General features: G+C 41.3%; 1 protein-coding gene and 1 pseudogene across 1 annotated transcript; one reads left to right on the top strand and one right to left on the bottom strand.

Moving 5' to 3' along the window:
* Positions 1-4,743: 4,743 nt before the first annotated feature.
* On the bottom strand, positions 4,744-9,352 carry LOC108948958 (putative receptor protein kinase ZmPK1; annotated as a pseudogene).
* A 1,626-nt stretch (positions 9,353-10,978) lies between these two features.
* On the top strand, positions 10,979-12,737 carry LOC138910086 (uncharacterized). The gene is made up of 4 exons (XM_070201308.1): positions 10,979-11,277; positions 11,449-11,537; positions 11,592-11,786; positions 12,385-12,737. The coding sequence occupies exons 1-4, from the start codon at positions 10,979-10,981 to the stop codon at positions 12,735-12,737; spliced, it is 936 nt and encodes a 311-aa protein (XP_070057409.1).
* The last annotated feature ends 11,103 nt before the right edge of the window (positions 12,738-23,840 follow it).

Genomic DNA, 23,840 nt, shown 5'->3' with positions numbered 1-23,840 from the left:
AACTTCTCCAGAAATAGCTACGAAAATTGATTCCAGGTAAGTGAAGGTGAACCAGCTGGTTTAGTCAGCACATAATCCTGCCACCATCTCTTGGCAGAACCGGTCATATGGAATACTGCAAAGTTGACCCCATTGGTCTTAACAATACCCATGTTGTGCAGCACCTCATGGCAATAGTCCAAGTAATCATGTGGGTCCTCAAAAGGTTCACCATTGAAGTGAATAGGGAAGAGCTTTGTGAACTTATCAAATCTCATCAATCCCTCATAAGAAATCACGGGCCTCTCCCCAGTCTGTGCAATAACAACAAGCTGAACTACCCTAACTGGATGGATTGCTGAAGTTTTATATATAGGAGTCATCTGCTCCGGAGTGTGAGTAACTGGAGTCTATGCTACTCCTCCATCCTTAGAGACGGCCGGTGCCACCGAAAATGCACCGGTTTGGGCCACACTCTCCATCAGGCCCACTAGACGGACTAGAGTGTCCTGACGCACGAGAGTGGCTATAAATCCCGTCGAAACCTGAGCGGGTCCTACTGGTGTAGTCTAAGCTGGGATCTCCTCCTCATGATCAATCTGAGGCTCCACAGTGGGTGCTGCTGCTCGAGCTCTAGGTTGAGCCCTGCCTCTGCCTCAACCTCTACCCCGGTAGTGGCTGTAACAAGGGGCTCCGGCTCCCGTTTGGCTGTAGATGTTGTGCGTGTTCTCACCATCTACGAGAGAACAAGAATGGAATAATTCAAACATCAATGATAGAATAAAAATCATATAATAGGGAAAGAAACAAGTGAAATTTTCCTAAAACTCCATATCCTCTAGAAGATAAGTGTAGACGTATCCGTACCGATTCTCCAGACTCTATTAAGCTTGCTCATGACTCGTGAGACCTAAGCAACCTATTGCTCCGATACCAACTTATCACGACCGGGAATCCCAACCTCAGGGTTGTGATGATGCCTAACATCCACCTGCTAGGCAAGCAGATGCGAAATAAGTAATTAACTAATTTTAACATTTAAAGACAAAATAATGATATTCAACGAGCAATTAATAAAATCTAACACAATGCGAATATAAACCGCGTGATACTAACTACTCCCAGAAATGCGGAGTCACAAGTAAACGAGCAGCTAGATGTTTACAAACATAGTCTGAAGTAAATACAATTGTTCAAAAGAGATAAACAGTAAAAGTAGGAAATGTAAGGGGACTTCAAGGTCTGCGAACACTAGCAAATCTACCTCAAATCTCCGAAGTGAATGTGATATGAGCCACGTACCTCAAGCGCCGCAGGGACCAATATCAGTATTTGCACAATAAAAATAGAAGTGTAGTATGAGTACAACCAACCCAATATACTCTGTAAGTGTCGAGCCTAACCTCAACGAGGTAGTGACGAGGTTATGACAAGACACCTACGTAAAAATCATGTACAAGTATATATAAAGCAGCAAAATAATAGGAAGAATGATAGAATAATAAATGGGAGGAGACATGCGAATGGGGAAAGTATCATAAAAGCAGCAAATACGAAATCACGAAATAACATCTTCCGAATTAAGCAACAATATAACCAAGTAAATCACCAAAATCGGAAATCGATTAAGACAATGACATGAAAATGGTACGGCATCACCCTTCGTGATTTTACTCTCGTATTCAGCATGTAATATCATGAATATAATGGAACGACATCACCATTCATGATTTTACTCACCGACACGACATCAACCTTTATGCTTTTACTCTCAAATCTCTCAATATATGAAAATAAATACAAATAAGGCATGACAACAACCTTCGTGCTTTTTCTCTCTTCCTCACCAAGAAACAATACAAATCTGAATAATAAAAAGGCGGGGAATAATTTCACTTCAAATATGGTGCCATGATATCAAACTTCAACTTCCAAAATATTCAACATCTTTAAAATAAGCAATACATACGAAACGAATAATTAAAAGAAGTAATAATCTAACCTAAGCATGGATAACATAATAAATAAAATAATATAATACAAAAAAATAATTTTCACCTACATGCTTTAACCCAATGACAACGTATAGGTACTCGTCACCTCACATATACGTTGTCCCCATACATAAAATACGTAACAAATAGACCAATAAGTCTTAATCCCTCAAGTCCTAAATCGCAGGGCCGCGACGGGCACCCGTGCATTACTCAACCGAGTACCAATGTAACATATTTTTCTTATCATACCATTATGGGTAAATGGGCCAGAAGGGGCGTCATAAGATAACCAAAATAAAACAAAAAAGGAATACCCAACATATGATGACCCAACATGTAATACAAACTTATACACATGACATACGGGCCTATAAAACCAAAATGATCACTCGTACATTGAACATAGGCCGATAAAACCATACAATCTTTCATATACATGACATCTGTCTACAAGCATCTAAGAGTATATAAACATCATAGAGGCCGGGACAGGGCCCTGCCATACCAATAGATACATGTCCAAAGCATACTAGCCAAATAAGTAACTTCGGAGCAAGTGGAGTGTACCAACACCTTCCGCTGGGAAGATAGCCTACTAGGAGGACTCTCAACCTATCTATCGGGACCTGTGGGCATGAAACACAGCATCCCCAGGCAAAAGGGACGTCAGTATAAATAAAGTACCGAGTATGTAAGGCATGGAAAGCAGTATATAATAGACATGAAAGAAACATGGAATAAAAGACTCAACCTGTAAGTCTGAATAGCTCTGTGAATCATGAAACATTTCTAATATCATGCATATATGTATAAATTTTATACCATGCATAGGTGTATGCGTACATAACATCATCAAACCTCTGAGGGCATCCCATCATATCATCACGGCCACTATGGTCAAAATCATCAATGTATACCAGCTGATCAGGTGGTGGTGCGTATATAATGCCATACCTTTTCCTTACATCCCATATACATATAATATACGTGTATATAATGCCATCTGGTCATGGGCCAATGTACATGTATAAATGAATGCAATGCATAATGAAGAAATGATATGGGAAGATGTCTCGGAATGTCATAAGATGAATATGACTTCAATTAATATCATGACATAAACTTTATCAACTTACGTATTTTCTGAGACACATGAACAAACGATATAATAATAGGACATATGGGGAATTAAGAACATAGACACCCCTAGTACTTCTAAGAATAGAGTCATTTATGACAACTGTATATTTGCTCGTTTCGTTTGTATCATATGGATCATGCCAAAAGGAAAGAAGGGATAGCCTTAACATACCTCAGGTCATCAATGCCATTCGACAAAAGCTTACGACAACTAGCGCGCCAACCCTATAACAAAGAAATACATGTATAACTTAGATGGCGCTAGTATATCATGTATCTCAAACGATAACTCAATTCTAAAATAAAACGGGCAGCATTTTCCTTGATTTTACTGCACCCTCAAGCCTACTATAGGCGATACAACAATACAATACAACCCACAACTCGAAAAAAACCTACTACAATTCGGTATCATTAATCCAACAAAACCTCCCAATATACCATAACACACTCAATCAACAAGTTCTCAATTAGCTTGAAATTGCAACGACGAACGACCAGCCCACTACCCTATCACATGTGACATTTCTCCACGCCCTTTTATCCTTCCAAAATCCATAAATCAGCAGCATAATAGGCCAACACGAGTGGACTACAAAATAGTTCACTAAAAGTGAAATAAATCGAACTCACGGCTTCCGATCACCGTCTCGTGAGTTCTAACTATTAGAAAATAAATTTATCAAACTTCCTTGATATTTAAAAGCTTAAATACAGAAATTAGGTGTTTTATTAACCATGAAGTAACTTCCAAAACTCAAACTACAAAGAAAAAGAGAGGCGGTATAGTGATTCTTACATCGTAGGGATCGTTCTAATGTTATCGCTTCTTGATTTCGGGAAAGGGATGTTGATCTTGCTTGGAATTTCTTGGACCGGTTCTTGGAGAGCTTGGGAGTATTTTGGTAAGTATTATCTGTATTTTGACAAGATAAAAGGGTATAAAACCACTTATAAGCCCACCGCCTCAATTCTCCAAGCAGGTGGGTAAGCTGCCTGCTTGGCAGCTTGAGCAGTGCAACTTCAGACACTTGTATCTCTCTACTCTGATATCGCATTGACAAACGGTTTTCAGCGTTAGAAACTAGACACATGGATATTTAATTCCATAGAAAGATCTCCCTGTAACTCTCAATAGATTGGGAGAAAATCGCCTCGCAACCTGGCCTATAACGTGCTTAGTTTCTCCGAATTGCGGCGGCGTGACTTGGCGACCCTACTTTAAAAATTTATATTTCTCTACGCCGATGTCGTATAAATAAATGGTTTAGACCGTTGGAAACTAGGTTCCAAGTACTTCATTTTTGTATGAGCTATGTCCTAAAATTATATCATAAAGCTTACGAATTTAATTTCTTAAAACGGCTCGTTACAAGGCAAATCTTAGCTCGATGTTTCTGCAACTTAAATCAGATTTTTCCCAAACTCTATATTTTATATCCAAACATCATATATAGTCATATCATGACTTTAAAATCATTTAAATCATGATTAACAAGTCTCATTCATCCTAACTTACTTAGCACTTCGATTAACCTTCCTTAGCCTTGTAGAAGGATTTCATCATTTTTGAGCTTAAATCAATTGACTTACGACGTACTTTCACATACGAAAACTTGAGGTGTAATATTATAATTATTTTATTTATCTCTTATTAGTTGTATAATAGATCCATCACATGGTACTACAACTCATAGGGGAATGAATAAAAGCACATAAAACTGAAATACATAAAACTGAAATCAACTCACTCATAGAGACTAGGACTGTCTATGAGAGTTGTTGGATAACAAGCAGGCCAGTCTAAGAAGGCAATAACAACCACAAAGCTATACATTCACATAAAATTTCATTTACTCTTGTAGCATATCCACCACCTGGCTCATTGTAGGTCTTGCATCTTTATCTTCTTCTGAACACTGCAAAGCCACTTTTATAAGAACATTCATTTTCTCCAAATTGTAGTTACCATCCAAAGCAGGATCAACAACTTGTTGAATCTATGGGGCACTTTGCTCAAGTCCATGTATCTTCTCTCAAACCCAAGTGGCCAGCATTGTATGTTGCATCTCATCATTGTCCATGTTATATTGAACTCTGTTTGGACACTTTCCAGTGATCAACTCTAGCAGAACTATATACATGTGAAAAATCCATTCAGGAGCCATGTAACCCCTAGTCCCCCTTATTGTGGAAAAGCTTGGACTATCCACTCCACCTCTATTTAATAGCTTTGAGAGACCAAAGTCAGCTACCTTTGGTTCATAATTGGAGTCAAGAGTACATTCTGTGGCTTTACATCACAATGCAAAACCCATTCTAGACACTCTTCATGCAAGTAAGCAAGACCTTTAGCTGTTCCTACAGCTATCTCAAACCTCTTTTGCCAATCAAGAATATTGTTGGTACGTAAATTATCTTCTAAAGAACCATGCTCCATGTACTCATACACTAGGAGCATGTGTTTTCCCTCAGCACAATAACCCCATATCTCTATCAAGTTCATGCGGTTAAGCTTGCCAACTGTGCTCACCTCTGCAAGAAATTCAGCTTCTCCGTGGTTGGCTTCAGTGGCGGATCCATAAGGAGTCTTATGAGTACTTAAGCACCCATTGTCTTTGGCCAAACTTAATAAATTTACATAGGTAATTACCAAAAAAGCTGAATAAGTATTGAGTAAGCATTCATTTTTCCGCTGAGCTCCCATGACTTTGAAATCTTGGATCAGCCACTGGTTGGCTTCTAAGTTAAGACACTTGAAGGCTGCTATTCTGTTGTCGGATAATTTGCCTTTGTACACAACACCACCACTTCCTTGTCCAATTTCTTCTCGCTTTTTTCAGCTTGGCGTAGGTGAATCTCTTGAATCTATGACAATCAGAATATAAACTTGAGTTAAATTTTGCATTAGAGCGTTTGAGGCAGAGGCGGATGTAGTGTACTGATTACGGGTTCAACTGAACCCATAACTTTTGACGCAGAGCAAAAATTTGTATGTAAAAATTTATTAAAATTACAAAAATAGTAGATATGAACCCATAACTTTAAATATTGAACCCATAGGATTTAAATCCTGGATTCGCCTCTGGTTTGAGGGTTGTAATCAAATAAGAGACAAGGCATAAGATCTCGAACACTTCCTCATCCGAACTACGGACATCGTTCGGATGTTTAATAAATACTGAATCTTGCCAAGATGCTGAGCGGTGCCCATTGAAGAGCAGGGTCTTAAGATAGCAGCTATAGACGCCATTCTCTGTTTCAAAGTTGAATTGAAATCATTTGCAATCGCAGTTATCTAAGCACTTGTGTTTGCATTTCTCCAAAGTGTAAATCTTATAATACATAAAGTCATACCTGTAAAATTCAACGTGATGAAGTTGAACAAAATTCACCATATTACGATTCGGGCAAGAAAGCTTAAAATCTGGTTCGCATCCATAAGACCAATCGGTCACATTTATTTTTCATCTTGTGGCTTTGTAGGCAAGTGCATTTCCTACCAAAATTATGACTGTAGGTGCACAAACTGTTCAACCCACAAATTCCATGAATCTTGCAAGGTTGCCAATTAATTTGCCAAGAAACTTCCCAATTAGTCCTCTGTTTATTCAGGTGGATGTTCCCATCAATATCCAATGTTAACCTTCTTTTTTTAATTAGTTCACCATGATCAGCAGTTCTAAACCCGAAATTATCAGTTGACGTGAAATTTCCAAAAGGTTCGAGCACTGCAATTTTGCTATTGTTGTAGGTAGATCGGTTCGAGTAAACAGTTGACATCTCTAAGCCTTCATAAAGAAGCTGGAGAGTATTTTCATCAGAGAAGTGTAGCTTATAAAATCCTGAAAAGTACGTAATTACTTAAACTTCTCAGAGACACAAGCTTTGAAGTTTTAGTGAGTGGTTGTCCTGGAAGAAGTGTATCAGTTGGTGTGTCAAACCTTTGCCAAATAGTTTTGCCTTCTAAAGCTCTACGAACAAGGTTGCCACTGTTCAAGAGTTTCAGTTCAACAGAGGAATCTGATTGAGTTTCTGTCGACCAAACTGTGACCTGACCAGCATCAGTTAGAACAAGATTCCATGATTTCAGTCAGAAAAGCAGCGAGTACCTTCCATTTACAGGTTGGTCTCTGTTGGCCATCCAAACTACGGTCTACGGTGTAATTTTTATCATCACCAATTTGATTGTTAAACCATATAGCAAAGTGATAAGCATTTTCATCTGATGGTAGGTTAGAAACCCATGTTTTAACCGTAGTATTACACTCTAATTATTGTATTTTACGTGTGTTTGAGCTTAATTGATAGTAAATTATACTTATTACGTATTTTATGCCTTGTAGGAAATGATTCTCAACTATTTAGGTAATTTGGAGTGAAATCGAACAAGTTGGAGCTTTGAAGTATAAGTAGAAGCGCAAAAAGTTAAGTCGGGATCAGGTTCGAGGATCGTGGACCAAGTCCGAATATCAAAAAGTGAACACATGAATTTATTCTGAGAAAAAGCCACTACCGCACCGCATGGGACGCCGCGAGGTGTGGCGCGACATTGCAAAAGTAGTCTGACAAGCAAAGTGCAAGCTCTCTGGATTTTCTCACTAGCAGGCGGTGCGGAGTGTGGCACGGTTGTGCAAAATTATCCTAGTGATTTCCATGTTCGGCTAGGAAAGGGTAGTTTCGTCCGGGCTTGTTTCTACATGGTATAAATATACCAAAAACACAATTTTGAAGGGACTTTTTACCTACGGGAGATTGGAGAACCAATCAAGGTAAGAAGACTCAAGAATTCATCAATATTACAACCTGCAATAGGTGCAATACGGGAGTTTGTATCGAATCATTAGAATTGGTGTTTTCTTTGTTCTTAAACTTATTTGAGATATATTACTCCATTGTTATGGAGTAATGTCCCTTAGGGTGTTGACATATACGGTGTTTCAATAACTTGAGTAGGGATTCAATTCTTGATAATTGTTAGAATTAATTGATGGAGCTTTAATTTGTATTGTGAGTTATTTATTATTTTGCTTAATCGAAAGAGGAGTCTGATATTGAATTTCTTCACATCTTATGCTCTAGTTTAAATTCGTGATTCAAACAGGTAATTGAAAGAGCCTCTTGAATTGTTAATCGAACTAGAAAATAGGGAAATATTCGTGAGAAGTTACCCTTTAGATCATAACCATCATTTGATTGTTGCAATTATTTACCGTGCTTCAATTGGATTAATTACCAAATTAATGTTTAATCGAAAGAGGAACATTAACTTCAAGTGCAATCTAATTATCGGATGAATTCGTGAGAATCAATCGTATTATAGAGTGAATTAACTCAAGAATTGGATCCCGAGTCAGTTATCTTTCACCTATCTAGTCAAGTACCCTTATCCCTCTCATTGATATTTCTTTGTTGCTCATTTGTAGTCTTTTGTGATCAATTATTATTTGCATATTTTTTAGTAGTTAACCGTAGTAGCAGTCATCAAATCAAGTGTTAATTTTTCTGGATAGTTATCAATTGGAGATTATTCGAACACTGTTTAAATCCAATACTTGTGGACACGATAATTAAACTATACTTTCTTTGACTAGCAAGCAATAATTTTGGGTTGTATTTTGTGCTCGTCAAATTTTGGTGCCGTTGTCGGGGGTGACAAAGGAGAAACCAGCTGCAAGTGTTGAGTAGGAAGTGAATGGCTAAAAAGAGAATGCTGCGGTGAGTGAGAAAGATAAGTTTGGAGTGCACCCCAAGAAGGCGGAGAAGAAACTGTCTGCATTTTGTTTTCAAAAAATACATTTTTTTTTTCAAATTTTGGCGTCATTGCCGGGATTGGTAATCAATAGTGTTTAAAATAGTTTTAATACTAATTCAAGAACCAATTTTTACTTTAGTTATTCACGTTTCTTACTTGTGTGCAGGATACATGTTTGATTTCTTTGGTGTATGACTCGATCTTCTTCAAAGGAAGTGATACCCTACGAACCAGAGTTGGAGAAACACATGCGACAACTGAGAAAAGAAAGAGAATTAACAGAAAATTTCTTGGGTCAAACATCAACTCGAGATAACATGGAAAACAAAGAGAACGACGGAGTAGACTTAGCTGCACGAGAGGCAGCACAACAATAAGAAGCCCGGAGAATTGCCGATGAGACCGTCAACGATGATGGGGGTCGAAGATTAAATCTAAATCGATCATTGGTTGAAGACCAGTTCGAGAATGCAGCACCCATGCCTGGAAGATCATTAGGTGACTATGCTATGCCAATATATAATTAAGGACTGTCAAGTGTCAGACCCCCACCCATAGCAGCAAACAACTTCGAATTGAACCATGGCTTGCTTCAAACTATCCAAAACAACTGCAATTTCAGAGGGAAGGTGAACGAAGATCCTAATACTCACTTGGCGGATTTTGAAGATATCATGAATAGATTCCAATACAATAGAGTATCAAAGGATGCAGTCTACTTAAGGGCATTCCCCTTTTCATTGAAAGATGACGCGAAGAGATGACCAAGAAGTTTCTTGACAAGTACTTCTTAACTGCAAAAACAGGGAAGTTCAGAAGGAAAATCCACAATTTCTGCTAGAAGGAGACATAAATGGTGTTTGAAGATTGGGAACGATTCAAGGAGATAGTCAGGAAGTGTCAGCACAATGGTATCGATTTATGGATGCAACTCCAGGAGTTTTGGGATGGACTGACACCGTCCTCGCGACGAACTCTGAATACTGCATGTGGAGGTCCACTAATGAAGAAAACACTGGAAGAGGTCGTCTTAATCCTTGATGAATTATCCGAGGATGCTAATCAGTGGCCGACTGAGAGTAATGATAGAAGAAAATCAGTTGGGGTTCACCAGGTGGACTCTAACACATCCATGCAAGCCCAGCTAGACACCATGACCAAGGAGATAAAAAAGCTGACATTGGCCAAATTATAGAATGAGCCGCAAATAACATATGACTTTTGTGGATTGGGACACCTTACACATGAGTGTTAAGCATCAACTGAGGAAGTCAACGCAGTGGGGAATTTTAATAGAGGAAACTACCAAGGTGGGAACAACTATAATGCTATGGGTCAAAGACATAAAGGTTTTTCATGGAGTTCACCTAGTGGGAGATTAAATTCATGGTAGTAAGATAATCTCAGACCCCATGGTCAAGGACCACCAGGTTTTCAGAACCAGCAGAAGCAGCAATACCAACCACAATGATCAAATGCTAGAGAAAGTGGCTGGACATGGATGCTACTGCTTCTTGGATGGGTACTCAAGCTACAATAAGATACCCATTGCCCCAGAAGATGTTGAGAAGATCACATTCACTTGCCCGTCAGGTATTTTTGCTTACATGAGGATGCCGTTTGGGTTATGTAACGCACCTGCCACTTTTCAAAGGTGCATGATGTCTATATTCTATGATTTAAATGGGAAGTGTCTAGAAGTATTCATGGATGATTTCACCCTCTTTGGTGATGACTTTGAGGACTGCTTGAAGAATTTAGAGCTCGTGCTTGAACGTTGTGAAGCCACACACTTGGTTCTTAACTGGGAGAAGTGTCATTTCATGGTGATAGAGGGAATTGTCTTGGGCCACAAAGTAACTGCACATGGAATTGAAGTTGACAGAGCAAAGGTGGATGTAATTGCTAGGCTCCATCCACCAACTTTTGTGAAGAGCATAAGGAGTTTCTTGGGACATGTTGGGTTCTATAGAAGGTTCATCAAAAATTTCTCTAGCATTACCAAGCCGTTGACTGCATTGCTAGCGAAAGATGTAAAGTTTGTTTTTAATGTGGAGTGCTTAAGAGCATTCGAAGTGATAAAGGAAAACTTGTAAGTGCTCTTATTATGGTGACACCTGAGTGGAGCCAGCCATATGAGATAATGTGTGATGCCAGTGATGTAGCTGTGGGGGCAGTTCTGGGGCAAAGAAAAGATAAAATGTTTAGGCCTATTTACTATGCCAACAGGACATTGAATGATGCTCAAGTCAACTATGACACTACTGAGAAAGAGTTCTTTGTCGTGGTCTTTGCTTTTGACAAGTTTAGATCATACCTGGTGGGGAGCAAAGTGATTGTACACATGGATCACTCAGCCTTAAAATATCTGTTGAGTAAGAAGAACTCCAAGCCGTGTCTGATGCGGTGGGTGTTGTTGCTCTAAGAGTTTGACTTGGAGATCAAAGTTAGGATAGTAACAGAAAATCAAGTCGTCGATCATCTATCTCGACTTGAGAGACCTCTGGTTGAAACAGTTGATGCAAGGGAGGAGTTCCCTGATGAGTAGATTTTTTCCATTGTTTTGGTCTGCAAAAGGCCGCCTTGGTATACTGATGTAGCCAACCTTTTAGCTAGTAGGTGGTTGCCACGTGATCTCTCTTGTGATCAAAGAAGGAAGCTTCAAGGTGAGGTAAAAATTTATTTTTGGAATGACCCTTTCTTGTTTAAACTATGTGCAGATGGTGTGATTCGAAGGTGTGTGCCTAAAGGAGAGATGGCAAGCATTCTTTCCCATTGCCATGATGGAGCAGCTGGAGGACACTATGGTGGAAATCACACTGCAGCAAAGGTTATGAAAGTCGGCTTCTATTGGCCTACTTTGTGCAAAGACACACGGGGGTATGTAGCCGCATGTGACAAGTGTCAAAGGGCAGGTAACATTAGCAAGGGGGATGTGATTACACTAAACTCCATTCTAGTATGTGAAATTTTTGACGTTTGGGGCATTGACTTCATGGGTTCGTTTCCATAATCTTATTCATACGAGTATATCCTAGTAGTTGTTGATTACGTCTTTAAATGGGTCGAAGCAATCCCTACTAGGACCAATGATGCTCGGGTGGCATGTGAGTCCTACGGAAGAACATATTTACCCGTTTTGGGACACCACGAGTGATTATCAGTGATAATGGGTCACACTTTGTGAACAAGCAGTTTGCTGCACTGCAGTCTAAGTATGGGGTCACACAAAAAATAGTAACCTCGTACCATGCCCAAACTAGTGGGCAAGTTGAAGTGGCTAACCGTGAACTTAAACAAATTCTTAAAAAGACGGTTAGTGCTTCTCGTGAGGATTAGTCCATAAAGCTAGATGAAGCTCTATGGGCGTAGCGTATAGAACTCCGTTCAAAACAACCATAGGGACTTCACCATTCAAATTAGTGTATGGAAAATCATGTCATCTACCTGTTGAGATAGAACATAAAGCTTATTGGGCAATTAAGATGCTTAATCTTGATCTTAGTCTTGCAGGTAAACACAGGTTGGCGCATATGAATGAATTAGAGGAGTTTAGACTGGACGCATATGAAAATGCACGAATCTTTAAGGAAAAGACAAAGAGGTTTCATGATCGACTGATTAATCCAAAGGGGTTTCATGAAGGGGACAAAGTCTTACTATACAATAGTAGACTTAGGTTGTTCCCCGGAAAATTCAAATCAAGATGGGTAGGTCCGTATGTGGTTAAATACGTCTTGCCGTATGGCGCCATTGAAATACAAGATGAAGAAAGGAATGAAAGTTTTAAGGTGAATGGGAACAAGTTAAAACAGTACCTTGTTGGAGGATTTGACAAGCAAACCTCCAGCATCGTGATCAAATGAGCCTAAATGACGGAGTCAAGCTGACGACTATAACTCAGAACTACTTCTAACCCTCTTTATTTCTTTTGTAGACTAATTAGATAATGGTAGTTTAGGATTATTAGAGTTTAAGAGTTTTGATAATTGTTTGAACATGTATGAGCATGAATCGAACATAAAATAAGTATAAAATAGAGTCGGGGTGCGACCCGTAGGCTAAAAAGTGAAAACAAATCGGGACTCTGAGAAAAGTGGCATATCGCGCTGCATGAGGCGCCGCTTGGGCCTCGCGCTAGGCCAAACGGAAAAAATTTGTCAGAAAACAATTCTCTGGAAAACCCCACTACCGCGCCGCATGGGGCGACGCAGTGGTGTAAAAATATTTTGGATTTGAATTTTAAAAAAAATCTGATTTAAAAAAGCATGATAGACTACCCCCCCCCCCACACCCCCCAACCCCTATCTTTTCCCCCCACTTTCCACCATAACTCTTATTCTCTCTCAAACCTCTCCTCTCTAACTCACCCCCAATCCCCAATTCTTCTTCTTCTTCTTCTTCTTCTTCAAAGTTCTTCACCTTCAATTCTCCCAATTCCATCACTCATCAAGTGTAAGTTCTTCTTCTCCTTCTTTTAGTATTTAATTGTAGATTTTAGTTAACTTTAGTTTAAGTTCTATAACCCTAGGTATTTTCTTTTTTGCTAATCTTTTAGCTATTTTTCTTCTATTTTGGCCGAAATTCTTGCATAAACTTTTGGGGTTTTAATTGTTCTTATTATTATGGGTATTTTTTTGGTGTGTTTTGATGGTGTTAGAATTAATTTGTGTTGAAGCTTTGTGGAGGTGCCCAAGTGGCTGAAAATTAGTGAAGTTTGTGTAAAGCTTATGCATTGGGTGCTATTGTGAAGATATGATGATGTTGTGGTTGTGGTGAGTGGTATTTTTGATGTGGTTGTACGATGATTCTAACCCACTTTGAATTGAAATAATAAGGTGAAAGGTATGCCCACAATGTGTTTGTTGAAATGCCTTAGTGACATAAAACGGTGTAGTGTTGTATTGTATCTTAAATTTTGTTAGTAGTGGATTAGACTAACTTCTTATGCTTCTTTTCTTAATTACTAGTTTAGCTTCTTAATTTTGTCTTTTACACTAGTGTAGTCCGTGGTTATGTTGTTATAATGTTGTGTTGGTGGTCGGGCGAGTTGTTGATTACTCATGGTGTGCTTTCAATGGGGTAGTTTGAGTCCCCTATATACATTGTACTTGTGAACATGCCAATAACATAAGTGTGGGGTGGTTACCCCGGTTGGTCTTGTTTTTGTTTTAAGTGTTGTGGCTAATGTTGTTTGTCTTATGCATGTACAATGTCTCGCCGTCCTAGCAAACGTTCTAACACAAGTACCTCAGAGGTTGACTCTAGTAGCTGTCGAGGAGGTAGGCGGGCACCTCCCCCCGCCCCAGTGGAGGAGGAAGAGGAGCACATTGATCCTGATGCTGATGTAGTACCAGGCTGCAAGTATGGCATTCGGGCTGTGCTAGCTCATGCTAGGATGTGGTACCGGACCTTTGTTCCGGCAGTAAGTCCCGACCCGAAAGCTGGCATTGATGAAGGTAAGCTAGCCAAGAAATACTCGGGGATTTACAACAACATTAGATATATGGGTTTTGAAAGCTTGTTCCGTCCAGGTGAGTCGGTGAACGTGAACATGGTTAAGGAGTTTTATGCTAACTGGCAACCTGAGGCCAATTTAGATGCAGTGTATGAAGTGGAGGTGCGAGGCAAGATGATTCCATTTTCTTCCCGGGTAATAAATTAGATCACGGGATTCACGGAGCATTCACATAAGTTGTTCTTGAGGTTGCTGCATCAACCCCCTATCCTGATATTAGACGCCACCTGTGTGGTGGAGGGTCTCTTGCCACATGGATGTGAGATGCTAAAGAGTTCCACAAGGACATGAAGAAGTGTCATTTCCAGCGTCTAGCTAGAGTCGTTCTCCGTTTAATTAATGTAAAGATCATGCCTACCCAGAACGACATTGATGTCTCCCGGTTGAAGGTGTGTCTCATTTATGCTATCTTGACTCGGATGAAGTTTGATCTGGGTAAGATTATGCTTGAGCACATGTCTCGGGTACAACCACTTAGGGCCCGCCGCCTATATTTCCCGAGTATGATCACGCGGCTTTTGAGGACCCACCATGTGGAGGACGAGTTCCATTATGATCGGGAGATTCTGATTTTTTGGCCTCTTAAGCCTTTTGATGCCATAACTGTGACAGACCCCCCTGCTGTTGTTGTTCCTGTAGATTAGAGATTTGTTCGTGTTGAGCAGACATTGCAGCTACGATTTGCTGATATGCGCCTTCGCGCTACTCGGGGGGAGATTGACTTAGTAGAGGTGCAAAAGGGCCACCCACTCTCCGCGGTCACGCAACAGTGGTTGGGCTTAGCCGCTGGAGTACAGATGCCACCAGATGAGGATGCGAACTCTATTCCCTCTGATGATGAAGAGTACCTGCGTACCTTTGATAGTGTTGATGAGGAGTAGGCCAAGGGCCTCAGGGAGTTACCTTTTCACTCTTGTTTTACTATTTTGCATTGGGGACAATGCGATTTCTTAAGTGTGGGGTGCTCCTATTTGCTTGTATTTGTATTTGTTTTCTATTTGCTTGTTAGTTTTGTTTGATTTTTTTCTTGCTTTCGTAGACAATATGGTCTGTAATCATAACTCTGAATTCTATCGGCCTGTAATAGTTAGTAACTAATTGTTTAGTTTCGACTCTTCCATACGATGGATTTCGTTGACCGGCTTCTTGAGGGATTTGAAATCGAAAAAGAAAAATACAGAAAAATTAAAAAATCCAAAAAATTAAGTCTTGTTTTATTTTATCCTATTTTATTTTACTTTCTTAGGTAGTGTAGTAATTCTCCCTTGGTTTTTCTTTGTGCCGTAGTTCTTTTTTAAGTGTTTTACTTGAACCGGGTGTAGTTAGTTTTTTATTTTATAGGAATAAAGAATCTTGAGTCATAGTGCTAATTTGAAGCAATTTTCCTTGATTGCATATGCCTTAGAGAGTGGTGAGTGTCTTAGTCGTGACGCCTAGGCTCAGTTCTTGACTCTTACGTAAGTGCCTTAAATTGCTTGATCGTAACTCTGCTAAACTTCTTTGACTAGAGAATCAGGAAAGATCTGATCCTAAGTGAGTTATGTGCCAATGTGTGAGTGAGATTTTTGTTGTTATTCTGTGCATTTCAATAATGTCTAGAACTTGCCCCGTGTGTTTGCAAAGCGAAATAGTAGTCTTGTTCAGTCTAGGAAGTGATATAGGCATTTCTTTGTTGAGCCAATTATATGTCTATGACCTGCCTAATTGTTATGTATCGTAGTTGTCACGACCCGAAATTTCCCACTGACGGGAACGTGATGGCGCCTAACATTTCACTTGTCAGGCAAGCCAATGTTAGAGAATCATTAAATCAATTCCTTATTTCCATTCAGTAAATAACAATAATTAATAAAAATAAAATATAATAAGTGCGAAATATCATAAAACTGTATTAATAACTACCATCCGGATCTGGAGTCACAATTCAAGAGCATTCTATAATTTACTACAAGTAATAGTCTGAAAGAAATACAACTGTTTGAATAAAAGAAAATAATAGGACATAAAAAGATAGACAGGGACTTCAAGGTCTGTGAACGCCGACAGATCTACCTTGAGTCTCCGGACAGCGGACCAATAGCAAATCTCGATCAACCTGAGTCGGTATCAAAATCTGCACAGAAAGTGCAGAGTTCAGCATCAGTACAACCGACTCCATGTACTGGTAAGTGTCGAGCCTAACCTCGATGAAGTAGTTACGAGGCTAAGGCAAGGCACCTACAAATCAACCTATACAATTTAACAGTGTATACGCAAATAACAGGAATGAAGAACTAAACAGGAAATGTCGGGAGGGGAACATACTGAGAGAAATACAAGATAAAGAACTACAACAGAATGATCACCGGAGCAGTCAAAATACCATGAATCAACATGAATAGAGAATACAGTAAGAAAATATGCACGGCATCACCCTTCGTGCTTTTACTCTCAATCTCACCATAAAATCAATTGAAACGACACGGCATCACCCTTCGTGCTTTTACTCTCATATTATGGCACGACATCACCCTTCGTGCATTAACACTCACAATATGGTACAACATCACCCTTCGTGCATTAACAATCACAATATGGCACGGCATCACCCTTCGTGCTTTTACTCTCATATCATGGAACGGCATCACCTTTCGTGTATTAACACTCCCAATATGGCACGGCATCACCCTTCGTGCATTAACACTCATAATATGGCACGACATCACCCTTCGTGCATTAACACTCTCCCTTACCATAATGCAATGCAAAAATATCAACAGGGAGATAGAATAACAAGTACAAACCTTACTTCAATATTTGGTTCCATAATGTCAATCTCAATTTTGAAATAAAAACTCAATTATTACTAGAAAATCCGTAAACATGATAAGAACGATAAATTGAACAATACAGCATAACACGTAGCAATTTGACATAGGAAAAGACAATGTAAGAAAAACACAGAAACATGGAAAACAGGTAAATTGGCGGCACATAAGTACTCGTCACCTCACATATATGCCGTTCACATGAATTTTACTTAGCAAATAATCTAAGGTTCCTAATTCCCTCAAGTCAGAGTTAGACACAACAGTTACCTCGCTCCGAAGGCCACTTAATTCTCAATCACAACTTTTCCTTTGGAATTCACCTCCAAACCACTCGTATCTATTCAAAAATGACTCTATAATATCAAATATTTCTAAAGGAATCAATTATATTGCATAAATTAAATTTCCCAATTTTTCCTCCAAAAAGTCAACAAATCGACCCCAGGCCCGCTTGGTCAAAACCTAATGCTCGGACGAAAATCCTCTTACCCATTCACCCCCGAGCCCGAATATATAATTAGTTTTGGAATCCGACCCCGAATTGAGGTCTAAATCCCCAAATTTTCGAAATCCCTAGTTTCTACCCTAACCCCTAATTCTACCATGAAACTCTAGATTTTTAGGTTGAATTCTAGTAAAATGAAGTAAAAGATTAAAGGAAACGAGTTAAGGAACACTTACCTATGATTTGGGGAAGAAAATGTCTTTGAAAAATCGCCCTAGGCCTCTTATCCTTTTGAAAACAAGAAGAAAAATGGCTAGAGTCCGAATTAAATGCACACTGCCCAGCGACCTTCGCACATGTGGTGCTTTGGTCGCACCTGCGCATCCGCATGTGCGGACGGGATATGCGCTTCTACGGAGAAGGACTGGGCCAACTGGGGCTGCACCTGCAGACAGGGTTCCGCTTCTGCGGTCCCGCTCCTGTGAAAGAACGAAGTCCAGGCCTGGGTCGCATCTGCGGGGCTTTCGCTCGCACCTGCAACCAAAGGCTCGCAGGTGCGGGCACACCAGATTTGGTGCACCAGCAGCCTTGTTGAGGTTTGAACTCAACTCGCGCATCACCCGAATGGCACCTGAGCCCTCGGGTCTCCAAACCAAACATGCACGCAAGTCTAAAAATATCATACGGACCTGTTCGCGTGATCAAATCGCCAAAATAACACATAGAACTCTAAATTTAGCACCAAATCTAATGAAATTCTCAAGAACACTTTAAAATTTCTATTTCCTCAATTTGACGTCTGAATCATGTCAAATCAACTCCGTTTCTCACCAAATTTTACAGACATTTCTTAAATATGATAATGAACTTGTACTGGGCTCCGGAACCAAAATACGAACCCGATACTAACAATGCCAAATATCAATCAATTCTTAAAAACAAATAATTTCCAAACTTTTAATTTTCATCAAAAATTCATAACTCAAGCTATGGACCTCCGAATTCGATTCTGAGTATACGCCCAGGTCCCATAATTCGACACGGACCTACCGGGACCATTAAAGCACGGATCCGGGCCCGTTTACCAAATCTGTTGACCGAAATCAACTAAAATCAACTTTGAAGGCAAAAATTCTTATTTTCATTAGTTTTGAACATAAAAGCTTTCCGGAAACCTGTCCGGACTGCGCACACAAATCGAGGAGGGTAAAAATGAGATTTTTAAGGCTTAAGCACAGATTCGAGTTCTAAAATATAAGATGACCTTTTGGGCTATCACATTCTCCACCTCTAAAGCAACTGTTCGTCCTCGAGCGGACATAGAAAAGTACCTGGGCTGGTGAAAAGGTGGGGATATCTACTCCGTATATCGGACTCAGACTCCCAAGTAGCTGCCTCAATAGGGTGACCGCTCCACTGCACTCGAACTGAAGTGTAACTCTTTGATCTCAACTGGCGGACTTGTCGGGCTAGAATTGCCATCGGCTCCTCCTCATAAGTCAAATCCTTGTCCAATTGGACTGAGCTGAAATCTAATACAAGGGACGGATCACCGTGATACTTTCGAAGCATGGACACATAGAATACCGGATGAACAACTGCTAAACTGGGTGGCAACGCAAGCCTGTAAGCCACCTCTCCCACTCTCTCCAGAATCTCAAAAGGTCCGATATACTTAGGGCTCAACTTGCCCTTTTTTCCGAACCTCATTACACCCTTCATGGGGTGATACCCGAAATAACACTCTCTCTGACCATGAATGCAATATCACGAACTCTACGGTCAGCATAACTCTTCTGCCTGGACTGAGCTGTGCGAAGTCGATCCTGAAAAATCTTGACCTTATCCAAGGCCTCCTGAACTAAATTTGTACCCAATAACCGAGCCTCCCCCGGCTCGAACCACCCAACTGGCGACCTACACCGTCTACTATATAATTCCTCATAGGGAGCCATCTGAATACTCGACTGGTAGTTGTTGTTGTAGGCAAACTCCGCTAACTGCAAAAACTGATCCCAAGAACCTCCAAAGTCAATAACACAGGCGCAGAGCATATCCTCCAAGATCTGAATAGTACGCTCGGACTGCCCGTCCATCTCAGGATGAAATGTTGTGCTCAACTCAGCCCACGTACCCAACTAATGCTGAACTGCCCTCCAAAAGTGTGAGGTAAACTAAGTACCTCAATCAGAAATGGTAGACACAGGCACACCATGAAGACGGACGATCTCACGAATATAAATCTCTGCTAACCACTCCGAGGAATAGGTAACTGCCACAGGAATGAAATGCGCTGACTTAGTCAGCCTGTCCACAATGACCCAAACTGCATCGAACTTCCTCTAAGTCCATGGGAGTCCAACAACAAAGTCCATAGTGATACGCTCCCACTTCCACTCAGGAATATCTAACCTCTGAATAAACCACCAGGTCTCTGATGCTCACACTTTACCTGCTGGCAATTTAGGCACCGAGCTACATAGGCAACTATGCCCTTTTTTATTCGCCTCCACCAATAATACTGCCTAAAGTCCTGATACATCTTGGCGGTTCCCGGATGAATAGAATACCGGAAACTGTGGGACTCCTCAAGGATCAACTCACGAAGTCCATACACATTAGGCACACAAATATGACCCTGCATCCTCAAAACCCTGTCATCTCCAATAGTAACCTGCTTGGCACCACCGTGCCGCACTATGTCTCAAAGGACAAGTAAACGAGGATCGTCATCCTGCCTATCTCTGATGCGCTCAAATAAAGTAGATCGAGCAACTATACAAGCTAGAACACGGTTGGGCTCAGAAACATCTAACCTCACGAACTGGTTGGCCAAGTCCTAAACATCCAATTCAAGCGGTCTCTCACCAATTGGAAAATATGCAAGGCTACCCATACTGACTGACTTTCTACTCAAAGCATCGGCCACCATATTGGCCTTCCCAGGATGATACAATATGGTGATATCATAGTCTTTCAATAGCTCCAGCCACCTCCTCTGCCTCAAATTGAGTTCCTTCTGCTTAAAACAATACTGCAAGCTTTGATGATGAGTGAATACCTCACATGGCACGCCGTAAAGATAGTGCCTCCAAATCTTCAGCACATGAACAATGGCTGCCAGCTCTAGATCATGAACAGGGTAATTCTTCTCTTGAACCTTCAGCTGCCGTGAAGGATATGCAATACCCTTGCCACCATACATCAATACCGTACCTAGACCAATACGAGATGCGTCACAATATACTGTATAAGATCCTGAACCTGTGGGTAACACCAATACCGGTGCCGTAGTCAAAGTTGTCTTGGGCTTCTGAAAGCTCGCTTCACACTCGTCTGACCACCTGAAAATGGCACTCTTCTGGGTCAATATGGTTAACAGGGCTGCTATGGATGAAAACCCCTCCACAAATCGATGGTAATAGCCCGCCAAACCCAGGAAACTACGGATCTCTATAGCTGATGTGGGTCTAGGCCAGTTCTGGAGTGCCTCAATCTTCTTAGGATCCACCTGAATACCTTCTGCTGATACAACGTGACCCAAGAAAGCAACTGAACTCAACCAAAACTCGCATTTTGAGAACTTAGCATATAACTGGCTATCTTTCAGAGTCTGAAAAATGATCCGAAGGTGCTGCTCATGCTCCTCTCGACTGTGGGAGTAGATCAAGATATAATCAATAAACACAACCACAAAGTAATCCAAGTAGGGTTTGAACACCCGGTTCATCAAATCCATGAATGTTGCTGGGGCATTTGTCAGCCCAAATGACATCACTAGAAACTCATAATGCCCATACCGAGTCCGAAAAGTTGTCTAGGTACATCGGATGCCCTAATCCTTAACTGATGGTAGCCAGATCTCAAATCAATCTTTGAAAATACCTTGGTACCCTGAAGCTGATCAAATAAATCATCAATCCTCGGCAATGGATATTTGTTCTTGATGGTGACTTTGTTTAACTGTCGATAATCTATACACATCCTCATCGATCCATCTTTCTTCTTCACAAACAACACAGGTGCACCCCAAGGTGAGACACTAGGTCTAATGAAGCCCTTATCCAGCAAATCTTGCAACTGCTCCTTCAATTCTTTCAACTCTGGCGGGACCATGCGATATGGCGAAATGGAAATAGGCTGAGTGCCCGGAGCCAAATCAATGCAGAAATCAATATCCCTATCGGGTGGCATCTCTGGCAGGTCTGCAGGAAACACCTCTGGAAACTCACGAACAGCTGACACCAAATTTATGGAATGAACCTCCGCACTAGAATCGCGAACATAAGCCAAATAAGCTAGACACCCCTTCTCGACCATATGACGAGCCTTCACATAAGAGATAACCCTACTAGCAGAATGGCCAAGATTCCCTCTCCACTCTATTCGAGGCAACCCCTGCAAGGCTAAGGTCACCGTCTTGGTATGACAATCTAATATAGCATGATAAGGTGACAGCCAATCCATACCCAGTATGACATCAAAATCAACCATGTCGAGAAGTAGAATATCTACACGAGTCTCAAGACTCCCAATGGTGACCACACATGAACGATAAACACGATCTACAACAATAGCATCTCCTACTGGTGTGGACACATACACAGGAGCACTTAAAGAATCACGGGGCACAACCAAATAGGAAGCAAAATAGGAAGACACATAGGAGTAAGTAGATCCCGGATCAAATAGAACTTAAGCATCTCTACTACAAATTGAAACAGTACCTGTGATAATAGCGTTAAATGACTCAGCCTTAGGACTGGCTAGAAAAATATAACATCGGGGTTGGGCCCCACCACCCTGAACTACATCCTTGGTATGACCTCTAGCTAGCTGGTCTCCACCTCTAACGGCCTGACCTCCACCTCTAACTGTCTGGCCCCTACCTCTGGCTGCCTGACCCCTACCTCTAACTCGCTGAGTAGGTGGTGCAGCAACTGGTGCTGGAACAATGGCACGAGAACTCTGATGCTATGAGCTGCCCGTTGCCCGAGGGAAAAATCTAGCAATGTGCCTCGGATCACCACAAGTATAACATAACCTCGGCTGCTGTGATTGCTGACCCTGAACCTGACCCTGTCGACCTGAATAACCACCCTGATAACTCTGGAGTGGAGGTGCACTAATAGGAGCTGGTGGTGCACTGTAGGCTAGCTAGTCGGAATAATGCATTTGAGGGCCACGACCACCTGAGGCACCGTGGGATGCCTGGAGCACTGAATGAAACGGCCTGGGAGGATGGCCTCTACCAAAAGTACTCTTGCCTGTAGATGAGGCACCGCTGAACTAAACAGAATAACGAGGCCTCTCGTCTGGCGACATTAGCAGTCGCCTGAAAAGAAATCTCACTCCCAGTCTCCTTAGCCATCTACAATCTGATAGGCTGAGCAAGTCCATCAATAAACCTCCTCACCCACTCTCTCTCTCTCTCGGTGGGAAGCAAAAGAATGGCATGAAGGGCCAAATCCACAAAACGGGTCTCATACTGAGTAACAGTCATACTGCCCTGCTGGAGATGCTCAAACTGATGGCGACGCTTCTCTCTCAATGTGATAGGCAGAAACTTCTCTATGAAGAGCTGAGAGAATTGGTCCCAAGTAAGAGAAGGCAACCTAGCTGGTCTGGTCAACAAGTAATCTCTCCACCATTTCTTGGCAGAACCAGTCATCTGAAATACAGCAAAATCGACCCCATTGGTCTCCACTATACCCATGTTCCGTAGAACCTCGTGACAGCTGTCAAGATACTCCTGGGGGTCCTCTGAAGGAGCACCACTAGAGTGAACAGGAAAGAGCTTGGTAAACATTTCCAATCTCCACAAAGCCTCAGAAGACATAGCTGGCCCATCTCCAACCTGTGCCGCAATAACCGGCTGAACTAATCCGATTGGCTGAGCTGCTGGAGCCTTATACTAGGGAGCTATCTACTCTAGAGCGGGAGTAGTAGGAGTCTGGGCTCCTCCTCCAGCCTGAGAGACTGCTGGTGCCATGGAAAATGCACCAGTCTGGGCCACACTCTCCATAAGGCCCACCAAATGGACCAAAGCGTCCTGAAGTACTAGGGTAGCAATGAACCCCTTCGGAACCTGAGCTGGTCCGGTAGGAACAGTCTGTGCTGGAACCTCCTCGTCAAGCTCTTTTTGAGGCTCCGCTGTTGGGGCTGTTGCTCGAGCCCTAGGCTGAGCCCTGCCCCT

The sequence above is a fragment of the Nicotiana tomentosiformis genome, chromosome 4 (assembly GCF_000390325.3).
Source record: "Nicotiana tomentosiformis chromosome 4, ASM39032v3, whole genome shotgun sequence".
Classification (NCBI taxonomy): Eukaryota; Viridiplantae; Streptophyta; class Magnoliopsida; order Solanales; family Solanaceae; genus Nicotiana; species Nicotiana tomentosiformis.
Note: the sequence above shows the minus strand (reverse complement) of the source record. Positions and strands in the feature narration are given on the sequence as shown.